At 41.9% G+C, this 12160-nt stretch overlaps 1 protein-coding gene across 1 annotated transcript; it reads right to left on the bottom strand.

Annotated features, from left to right (window-relative positions):
- Positions 1-380: 380 nt before the first annotated feature.
- LOC137989583 (uncharacterized) lies at positions 381-2223 on the bottom strand. The gene is made up of 2 exons (XM_068835364.1): positions 1953-2223; positions 381-1879 (listed from the first exon to the last, which is right to left on the bottom strand). Exons 1-2 carry the CDS (start codon positions 2221-2223, stop codon positions 381-383), a joined length of 1770 nt encoding a protein of 589 aa, XP_068691465.1.
- Positions 2224-12160: the final 9937 nt, after the last annotated feature.

Raw genomic sequence — 12160 nt, forward strand, 5'->3', positions numbered from 1 at the left:
AAGGCTCCTCTGGCTGGGATTTTAAACCCTGGTCTTCGGGCGTTTTTTCAAGGATTAGGACAAGTTTGTGGACTGGACGATCTAGTGTTGTTGTTCCCGTAGTGACTCTGACGGAACGCACGTTTCCTTTTGCATCGGGATAGGTGTCGACTATTCGAGCCATAGGCCAATCGTTTCGGGCGGCTCGATCATCTGCGATGAGGACCAGGTCTCCCTTTTCAAAGTTCCTTCTTGGGCGATTCCATTTCACTCTTTGCTGCAGACATTGAACATACTCCTTTCTCCATCTTGACCAGAATACGTTGGCAAGTTGGCAAGTTGGCAAGTTGCGCAAATAAACATCTTCTTTCTGGAAGTTGCCAGGTGGGGTAACGCAACCTTCACGTCAAGATGTGATCGACGGTCAACGGATCCAAATCGTCTGGATCACAGGAAGGTGTGGTTAGGGGTCTGCTGTTTATAATACACTCTACTTCCGTCATTACGGTTCGAAAGGATTCGTCGTCAAGACCGCGGCCATGTTCACGCATTAACGCAGTGAGAATTGAGCGTACAGAACGGATTTGGCGCTCCCACACGCCACAGATGTGGGAAGCAGAGGGAGGGTTTCGCTTCCATTGTACCCAATCTGCCTTAACCTCTCTGCATAAGCTTCTCTGAATTGAGCCGTTATCCATCTCTTCTAGAACTCTTCGTAATTCTTTCTCTGCCCCAACGAGATTTGTACCCTGATCAGATCTGATCTCACGCACTGGCCCTCTCCTTGCAACAAAGCGTCGTAGAGCATTCAGAAAGAAATCAGTTTCTAACGAGTTCGCAGTCTCGATGTGCACGGCCCGACTTGATAAGCAGGTAAACAACGCACGGTAACGCTTCGTTTCCTTGCTTCCTTCCTTGATAAAAAACGGGCCAAAGTAATCGAAGCCACAATACGTAAATGGAGGGGCTGGTGATAATCTGTCTTTGGGAAGATCGGCCATCTTTTGCTCACTGATTACACCACGAAGCCGGCGACACGTCACGCACTTTGAGATGAAGTGCCTTACAACGGAATTGGCGTTGATGATCCAATATTTGCTCCTAAGCGCGACCAAGGTGATGCTTCGACCGGAATGGCCAACCCTTTCATGCGCGTCACGAATAACGAGATTCACCGCGAAACTCTTCTTTGGGAGGATAACCAGGTGTCTCAAATCATCTGGTAACACTCGTGATTTGCCAAGTCTTCCCCCAACACGCAGCAAGCCATTCTTGTCTAGAACAGGATCAAGTTGATACAATGTGCTAGATTTCTTGATTTCTGCTTTTCTGGCTCTTGAAAAATCACGACTCTCCTGACAGTGCTCTAGCTGGATCTTCCGTAATACTTCAAGCTCCCTAGGAAACGCACTATCTTGTACCAGTCGGACAAAGGTTTTCTCTGCGTGCTGCATTTCTTCAACCGTGAATGATTCGTGACTCGTGCCTTTAATGGCTGCATTTCTCGTTCTGTGTGCTTTGTCTGTCAGCAGTAACTGCTTGTGGGTTAATAATTGCTTGAGGCGAAGTATCCAGGCGATGCATCTCTTCCTGCGATGCAAGATACTGAAACGCGCAAGCCTCGTCAGGATGTCTGCCTTTTCGTCGACAACAGTAGTTAGCACTTGAACTTTCTTGACGTCAGGATCATTGTTGAGGACGCTATTCAGGACACAAGGAGGCTCGGGCCATTCACTCTTGGATAACCATAAGAAATCGGGGCCTTTGATCCAACGTTGCTGATCAGATAATTGATAACCATTCAGACCACGCGATGCGTCATCAGTCGGGTTGTTCTTGGATTCAACATACCCCCACTGAGCGAGATCTGTTTGATCTCGGATACTTTGCACGCGATTTGCTACAAACACGTGAAAACGCTTCGCTTCGTATGTATTTCAGTACGGTCGTGCTATCGGTCCAGTAGGTCTCACTATCAACGGGATCATCTAGCTCTCTGGAAACCATTTCACCTATTCGAACAGAGATAGTCGCGGCTGTAAGCTCGAGACGCGGAATTGTCATGGCTTTAAGTGGGGCTAGGCGGGACTTTCCCATCAGAAACGAACAGTGGATGTTACCCTTGTCGTTTTCAATCCGTAGATACATCACTTTGCCGTAACCAATGGCACTTGCGTCTGAGAAATGGTGGATTCGCCTTGAAGTAACAGAACCGAAATTATCAGGCTTGACACAACGGTCCATTGAGAAGTGCTCCAATGCAGACAAGTAACTTCTCCAATTCTCCCAACGTACGTGAAACTCATCGTCAATCTCATCATCCCAGTCTAACCTCGTACGGCAGAGATCTTGCAAAATTTTCTTTCCGGTCAATAAGAAAGGCGCAGCCATCCCCAGTGGATCAAAAATAGAACAGATGGTGGAAAGAATACCTCAGCGAGTGAGTGGCTTGTCCTTGAGGATGATTCGAAACCCAAACGTGTCTGATTTGACAGCCCACTGCACCCCAAGGGCTCTTTCAACTGGTAGAAATTACTGCTCAGGTCCAAAGCTCTCAGTCCTTGGGCACGTAAGTCCTCTGGCACGCTCTCCAACACCCTTCTTCTGTTGCCAACAATCTTCCATAGGTTGAAGCCTCCATGAGCACATGCGGAGCGTACACCACGTATTCTCTGAATAGCCTCTTCTTCTGACTCTTTCGAGCGTAGACAGTCATCTACATAAAAATTATTCCTCAATACCTCAGCTGTTTCGGAACCAACGAATTCTTCTGCATCATCTGCAGCTTGCCTTAAGGCGAAATTAGAAGAACTAGGGGAGGACACAGCTCCAAATAGGTGCACATTCATCTGATATTCTGCGAGGTCTCCGTGGAGGTTACCACTCGGCCACCAAAAGAATCTGAGAAAATCTCTTTGTTTATCGGGCACTCGAACCTGGTGAAACATGGCATCAATATCACCCATAAAAGCGATTGGTTGCTGACGAAATCTTGACAACACGCTAACTAAGCAACTAGTCAGGTACGGCCCCTGGAGTAATTGGTCATTTGGAGACGTCCCTCCAAATCTGGCACTGCAATCAAAGACAACCCTGATCTTGTTTGCTTTCCTAGGATGGTAGACACCATGATAAGGTATATACCACAGTTAACCTTATTTGGCGGGAGCTCGATATTCTGGCACCTTTCTAGCAAATCCCTTACGGATGATGTCATTCATAAAAAATTAACGTAGTCTTCGTAAAATTTGCTGTTTCTTGTAAACTTTCTTTTCAGCCAGCATGCTCTTTGCAACACCTGCTCTCTGTTGTCCGGAAAACACATATCGTCAGAGTGAAAGGGTGGAGGTATCTCGTAGTGGTTGTCATCTGTGCGTCGAATGCCTTGATGGACAATCTTAAGATATTTCTTGTCTTCTTGTGAGTACTGTCGACTTTCCTCGTCAAATCTTTCGTGGAAGTTTAGTTCGAACATCTTGTTCAAAGCCAGTGGCACAATAATTTCTTTAACTTAGTCCTCTATTGCAAAATGATGGCTAAGGAGCTTCTCTGATCCTACTTCAAAGGCAGTTATTCTATTGCAGTCGACTTTCTGCTGCTCTGTGTTGGTCATGTGGAGCGGCCCAACTATTGCCCATCCAGCAAAAGTCTTTAATGCATAGGGACCACCGTTTGCACTATCTAGGATGTCCATAGGTTCAAGGGCCTTTGGACAGTTTGATCCAACGAGAAGACCGACTTTTGCACCGTGGACCTTAGAGGGCATAAATTCAGCTATCCGGTTGAGGTGTTTCCACCGACGAGTGAGTTCAGGTGATTGCACATCTACTTCGATCGCAGAAATGTCTTCTTTGGTGTATGTCTTAGGCAAAGTGATGGCATTTTCACCATTCAGATGTGTAACGGTCAAACCGTTCAAAACCTTAGCGTCATGTAACTTAGTACCGTTCACAGTTCTCACCATCAGCTTCGTATCAGCACCTTTAACATCCAAGCAGGCAGCTACGTCTTCAAGAACAAAGGTTGCAGTGCTACAACTGTCGAGCATGGCGTAGGTAAGCACTTCATTTCCGGCGGCTTTTAGTCTGACAGGGACTATAGGTACGGCAGTTACTGGATGCCCTGTGCCAACAACACTACAAACGGCCTCCTCGGTTTCAGCATGAGAAGTAGTTACCACATCGACTGATTGCTCGTTTGAGGGATTCTGATTCCTGATTGTTGGCTGATTAGGACGAAAGTTGTCATCATGAAGTCCGGTAGGATGACGTCTATCGCACGTTTTACAAGTTCTTCTCTGGGCACACCCATTTGACCAATGACCACCACCGTAGCACGCGAAGCACAGTTCTCTTGTAAGGACTTCTTTAAGTACTCTTTACAGTCATCAAGATCATGCTTCTTGCGTGCATTCATTCGGTGCACTTTTCTCTCTGGCCATTTTACCGCTCTTCCCATATCGGACAAATAAATGTCACCTTCTTAGAGCCAGCGATTCTTGTGGTCAGCAGGCTTTGCCGATTTGTGGTGGAAACGTGAAAAAACTGGCCGAAAACTCAACTTTGGCCGCCGTGCCTGCGGCCAGAGTAATAATTCTGTAGTGCTGCTCTTGTTAGACCTATCGGCGGCCTTTGACACAGTTGCTCATTCCATACTGCTGTCAAGACCAGCACTAAGATTTGGAGTGAATGGTCGAGTGATTGCTTGGATTGAATCGTATCTTAAGGATCGTGAGCAGTTTGTGCAGATCGAGAATACCAAGTCATCTATTCGTCAATTGTTACGTGGCGTACCACAGGGTTCTTTACTAGGGCCACTATTGTATGTTCTGTATACAGCACTAATCGCTGATATCATTAAGTCTTATGATCTCCATTACCACTTATCTGCGGATGATTCACAAATTTATGTCTTTTTCCCTTCTCAACCACAACAAGACCTCTGTTTGGTTAAGTCTAAATTAGAAGCATGTGTTAAACACATTGATTCGTGGATGGTCTTGAATAGATTGCACCTAAATCAAGATAAGACTGAACTGCTACTCATTAGTTCTAGATATCGTCAGTCTCTTGCTTTAATTAATCTTCAAGTTGGTGAGGAAAAGATTTGTACTGGTGAATCAGTACGAAATCTGGGAGTCTCCTTTGATCAGCACGCAAGGATGCATGTACATGTGAAAAAAGTCTGTCAAGCCTCATTTTACCATCTACGGAATATAAGTAAAATTAGAAGATACCTGAGCCAGGACACTAAGGAAATTCTGATCCATGCCTACATAACCTCTAAATTGGATAATTGTAATTCTCTGCTTTATGGACTTCCAAACTATATGATTACTAAGTTAGAGATAATGCCGCTGCAAGAATTGTTACTTTCACAAAGAAAACTGATCATATCACTCCGGTTTTATGCAAGCTTCATCGGTGGAGGATCGTGAACCCTTGGCCAAAAGAGTTCCATAGAGAAACTGCTGTATAGGCAAATGTGCGTTGACCGCTAAAAGTACTATATAGAGGAATATGAAGCTGATTGTCACTACGAGTTGAGCGATCATGAACAGATGATCGTTTTTCAAATTTCATACATAAATAGCCAGGCTCTAAAGTGTTTGCACATGTATATGCCATAACAGAATCTCTAAATTAGAGCATCTCATTTACTGACAGCCAGTTAAGTTGTTGGAGTAATGGTGTCGCGTGGTCATATTTCTGTTAACCAGTAATGATTCTACATGAAAAGTACTAGTTCTGGATAAGTTGCAGCTTTTTTATGTTGTTATTGGATGTATTAGATCACACTGACGAACAATAAAACAGAGAAATCACTGGTGATCCTTAAAATCTGATTGGCTCTCAGCAACTCTAATGGAGACACCACAAGCAATATTCTAGTCTCCACACATTTTATTTTTGGCAAGATATTATACCATCTGCTTGTTACAAAAACAAGTTATGACAACTCGTAAAACAAGTTTAAGTCTGAAGCTATTAATTCCTCACCTTTGTGAGGAGCAGTGATGTGATGCCTCAAATATTTTTGCAACTTTAAATAATTACAAACATAAACGATGAAAGTACCAAACAAATTTAAGATCAGTAACATTTCTCACCAAAAAAAAGCTTTCTTAAAAATGGGAAATCATTGGTGACTCGTTGAATTACAAAGGCACACTAATTAACTTTATGAAAAGACTGAGGCTGAATAAAACGGGAGCATGGGGAAATACACTGTTGTTCCCTTTTTCGAAAATTTGCACAGCATGAAATGAATGAAAAGATTCTCAACCAACGAACACACATTATTTCAGTTTCTCATTGGTCCAACAACTTGTTGTTTCAAATTTTTGGCGTATCGCGTGAAAAGTCAGCATCCTGTGAGGAGGTAAATGAACTTCCTGGCCTTCCAGAAGAAGTAAAAAGTCGTGCCGTGCGTTTATTTATGGCCACCAACGAACATCATTTAGGAAATCACTTCATCGCTGTCAGTACCGACAGTACCGACTAAAGCGATCGTGGTCTCACCGGGAGTACAAAACGGTTCGAAAACAGAGTTTGGAGGATTTGTCAAGTGTTTTGCCACAACTAGCAACTCCCGTTAACAGGATATTACGATATTTTCCTCCGCGCAACAAAACTTCAACGGCCTTTGCGAATTCATCCCAAACGGGGGTTATTGCGTGATAACTGTCTGTGAGTTTGCTCCACGTGACGTAAATTAACCAATAAAATTGCCCGACACTTAATGGGTGGGTTATAAAGAGAAATACACCCAAGGATTTTGATTGGACTAGCACACACGCGATGTTATAATGATTTTATATTTCTTACGCAGTACCTCTTCCAATTTGACAGCTCTCAGATTCCGAAGAATACGTGACAACAATGCCTACTACGACTTTTGTTTGTGAGACGTTGCGTTCAGCGAAATTGTCTTCAACAATCCCGGAGGATAATTTAATTTCTATAAACTGCATTTCGTCATGATAAACCTTTAGCTTTTTGTGAGAAACATTTACCCTACTTTAAGTATTCTTGATTTCATATTACTATAATTATTGTTATTAGTATTATTATCATTATTATTATTATTTGCTTTCGTTTTCGTAATAGTAAATCTATTGTACTCTATTTTTGCTTTGATTTGACGTGAGCTCCCTCAGTCGTTCGGAGACTCTTTTTAGGACAGTAATTGTACTGTTCGTTTATAACTCGAATTGAAATCAAGTGAAGCGATGATCCTCACAGTTATGAATGCAATTTTTGTAATTGAGTAGAGAAACCTGAAAAATTCTGGACTTCAACGGGGTTTGAACCCGTCGCCTTGCGATACCCGTGTGACGCTCTAACCAACTGTGCTATGAAGCCACTGACGTTGGGAGCTGGTCATTTGTGGGTTCTGATCTTCCCGTGAGGAATGAATCAACGATGAAAATATATATGAAATGGATCATATATGAACTGCGGATATGATATCAAGTAAAGCTATGATCCTCGCAGTTGTGAACGCAATTTTTGCAATTGCGTAGAGAAGCCTGGAAAAATTCAGGACTTCAACAGGGTTTGAACCCGGGACCTCGTTCATAACTGCCTGAATTTTCAGGCTTCTCTACACAATTGCAAAAATTGCGTTCATAACTGTGAAGATCATAGCTTCACTTGATTTCGTATCAGCAGTTTACTATATGATCCACTTTATATATTGATTCATCGTTGATTCATTCTTCACGGGAATATTAGAACCCCCAAATGACCAGCTCCCAACGTCAGTGGTTTCATAGCTCAGTTGGTTAGAGCGTCGCCCCGTTATCGCAAGGTCACGTCTTCAAACCCCATTGAAGTTCTGAATTTTTCAGGCTTCTCTACGCAATTGCTAAAACTGCGTTCATAAATGCGAGGATCATAGCTTTATTTGATTTTATATCCGCAGTTCAATGTATGATCTTTTTCATTTATAATTTCATCGTTAACTTGATATTGAGTTATGCCGAGATCGGTGACACTGATGGGAATGAAACCAAAAATAAACGTAAGAGTGAGACTCTTGCACTATTCTAGACCAATTGGAATTGTGTAGTGTGGCTAAGTATGCTTTAATATAAAAAAAGTAGTATTTGGGTAAAGTTAGTACTACTTTATCTTAGCTTTGCATAATATTCCTAATACATAAACCGCATAAATAACAGGCCCTCATTTAGCCGAGCGCAAAGCGCGAGAGGCGAGCGCGGAGCTCGAGACAAGGGGAAGAGGAAAATAAGCGCCTGTCCCCAGTCTATTGTTCATGCTCTTCCGACCAATCGCCTGGTGATCGGAAAACGCCGATTGGTCAATTCATACCACGTGACACTAAAGCCCTTTCAAAAACAGCTCGATTCAACTCACAACCCAGTTTGGTGCTAGCCTTCCAATGTACACAGTTTTCGAAACTACTGTCGCAAAAGTGTCCGTATCCTGCCTCGGTTTCCCATGAAAAATCGATAGCGATATCTACTTTCATGTCATATTCGCGAAATTCAGGGACTTCAGCTGTTTCCACCTCCTGCAGGAGAAGGATTTTCTTCTTAGTATCTTCGATTGCTTCCTTCTACTGCTGCAGTAACACAACGGCGTCTTCTCCTCTTTCACGAAAGCTTAGTTTCTAAACTCAACAATCAGTGCTGGATCAGTGGTGCTTAGCGAATTCTTTGAATTAGCAAACTCTCTACGCTCCGTTAAAAATTTACCTTGAACACCTATTATTCCTAAAATTGCTTTCTACCGCTCGCTGAACTATCGAGGCCTGAAGTCCGTTGTGCTTGATTTCTTTTACCTTCGCACTGTTGGGGTATACCAAAAACACTTTAGGAATCACTAAGTCAGAAACAAAAGAACAAAATAAGCAATAAAACAAAAAATTTCAAAGGAACCAACAATAGCTCGCATTTAATTTATTCAGTGAGCAAGAGAACAAAGCAAGTGAGGTTAATCACAAATATTACCTTTGTGATCTCCACTGGAATGCTGACAATTTGCTCTACCAAATGAGCATTTCGATCTACGTTTTCCTTTTTTAGACGAAGGTTTTCTTCATGATCCCACAATTTCTTCCTTGATTTTCTTTCCAAACAACACGAAGCGCGGGTGGCGTTTGCTGATGGAGAACTGTTCGCAAGCCGTTTCACTGAAAGTTGCCTTGGTATTGACTTTAGACCTTCTTTGACTTCTGGCAAGATTTTAAATGAAGAGAAAAGGTCTTGGCAAAGGCCTTCGATCGTGGACACCACAAGGTATTGCTGCATAAGCTTTGTAACTTTGGAATTTCACGGTCCCTTCTGGCTTACCGAAGTGACTACTAATTTTATCAAATCGTAAGCAAAGGGTTGTGGTCGATGGTACGTAAATTTTCAAGTTGGCTCAATATTCCATCTGTTGTGCCTCAGGGATCGATTCTGGGGCCCCCTACGGTTATCTTCATCAGTGCCCTACCTGCGGTGGTCACTGCAGGGGATACTCTGGCGATATATGCAGATATCTGCAGCGCATTTATTAGAGTGATGTCCTGTCCAGACGACCAATTGATGTTTCGAGGTGATTTAGACAAACTTAGTACTTGGAGTCAACAGAACCCGGATGTAGTTTAATGTTCAGAAGTGCAAATGGATTCGAATTAGCAAGGAGAGACAACCTCTTATCTCTAACTTTACTGTAAACGGAACTATCTTGGAAGAAGTTGATAAATGTGGTGATCTTGGCTTACTACGTAACCATCATCTCTCTTTGAATTCTCATACAGATAAAATCACAAGTAAAGCGAACATAAGTTTAAGCTTGATTAGACAAATATCCAGAGTTTGGGAGGGCACCCATACCTTAAGCGGGGTCGTAGCTGGAGTATGGATCAGTGGTTTGGTCACTTTATACTTCAAGGAATATTGATAAACTGGAGAGTATTCAACGGAGAGGAACAAGACCGCCTAAAAAGTCTCTATATGCCTTCCCTTAAAAAGAGACGCTATCTTTTTTATGTAACATTCCTGTATAACGCTCTAAATGGCTATTTTAATTTGGGCTTGACTTCGCTCCTGAATTGTTATTCCCAGGCTGACTGTTGCAGGTTCAGACATATTTTACTTAAAGTCGAACTTTGCAAGGACCACTAAATTTAAGCATAGCTAATTTAATAGAACTGTCAGTAAACGGAATTCTTAATCATTAGTTCTTAGATTTGCCCCTTCTCTGGCAACTTTTAAACATGGTGTAAAAAACTTTTTTGCTATCAAGTATAAATGTATTTTTCAGTTAAATGGTTTTTAGCATGTATTGTTATTATATATTTTTTGAATTGATTTATATAAATTTTATGGTCATACTTATAATATTTATAAGCTTAGTTTCTCGTTGACCTGTCTGTCTGTATGGAGTGTTTTATTACTCTTTTACAGATTATCCTAAGTCTTCTTACCTCTTCTTTATCTATTTTTTTTCTTCATACTCCATACATATAGTTGTTGCTATTAAATGGTAAAAAATAAATAAATAAATAAAATAAACAAATAAATAAGTAAATAGATAAATAAATAAATAAATAAATAATTAATTAATTAAATTGGCCTGGCGCACGTAAGACAAGAGCTAATAGACACCGCATCCTTTTCCACAATACCAAATGCCGAAAGCAAAGCTGATAACAACCCCTTTCCCAGGGTTCTCTCGAGTAGGATAGAACCATGGGAACGAGGTTGAGCTGATAATTGAAGGCCTTCGTATCCTTTCCTTTGGGTTGAAGAAAAAAACTGTAAAAGACAAGTTGCAACTTTCTGATCTTTAAATTTAGTCGGAGTTCGGAAAGACATGGCTATCGGACATGGCTGGAAATCTTCGTTCATGACCGTTCAAGTGGAGTTCTTGGCGCGAGACATTTGAAATTTCCCTAGCCTGCGTAGCAGGCGGTTTGGTGAATTTTACAAGCTTCTTTCCACCGGGGTTGACTTTTGAGTGATCGTTTGAATGTAATTATAAATGGCAACGCAAAAAGCAAGTAAAGTGGGAGGTGGCGAGGAGAACAAGTGGAAAACCGCCTGCAATAAATCCCACAACATTTTCGAAACCTCTCATTTCCAATCATGTGCGACGAGCAAGGGTTTCATGTCAACTCCCAACCAATCATAGCGCGCCTTGTGTAAACATTGGCGGCAATATCAATTAATTCAATTTTTGCAAGATCGAACTGAGATTTCAGCTTACCATAGTTAATGAGTGGAGATGGTTATGAAACTCCGCAAGGCCTTTTGTTTCATGTTTTTGTCTTTATTTTTGGGTTTGACCGTGCTCAAAACACACCTTTTTTCGAGAAGATAACCAATAAAATATTTCGATTAAATTATAATGAATTATGTGCGAGTAATTTGCGAAAACAAAAGATTGTGCAATGTCACGGTCAATTCAACATCGATTGCGACAACATTGTTCTCCGGATTTCGATGGTTTTTAAATAAGGTTTCATAACCAGTCTCTCGATTAACTATGAACTTACCTTTAACGTTTCCCTGTCTCTGTTTGTACTGTGTGCGATTAGCCGACAATGATATTTATATAGCCGACATTTTTTTGTGGAAGTAAAGAGAATGTCATTTCAGCACGTTGAGAATGCCTTGTCCATGCAGCACATTTTCTGCCGATGCGAAACCTAGCTGGAGCTTCCCAATGGATACATCCGGAAGCCGCCAGCGAGTGGTTGCCGTGAGCCCTAATCCTTCAGCTTCTTTAATTTAATCTGCTTACCGATGATACTTCTCAAATTAAGGTGTGATTGCTAATGCAGAACACTTTTTGCCGGTGAGAAAAAGCTGAAATATGAACCATTTGCCAAATCCCTTGGGAAGGACCGCCAAAGTATTGCATCCATTCAGGTGCGGTCTTACGTCTTTGTGCTCTTATTTAAGAACACCAGAAAATCCAGGCTATCGCATGGTACTTTCCATTTTGCTTTGAAACCATACTGTCACCTCTTTCCGCTTTGTTTTGCTTTTTGCACTTTTATGAAAGGGAGCAATAAATTTTGACTGACAGGTGAACACTTTTGCAGCCAATAAAGGAACGATATTTTCTCCGTCCGTGGGCGAACGGAAGTTTAAAAAATGTTGAGGGGTTGATTGCAGGCGATTTCTCACTCGTTCCTATCGGCCCCCTCCCTAGCGTTCTCCTTT

Source organism: Montipora foliosa, unplaced genomic scaffold (genome assembly GCF_036669935.1).
Source record: "Montipora foliosa isolate CH-2021 unplaced genomic scaffold, ASM3666993v2 scaffold_467, whole genome shotgun sequence".
Taxonomy (NCBI): Eukaryota; Metazoa; Cnidaria; class Anthozoa; order Scleractinia; family Acroporidae; genus Montipora; species Montipora foliosa.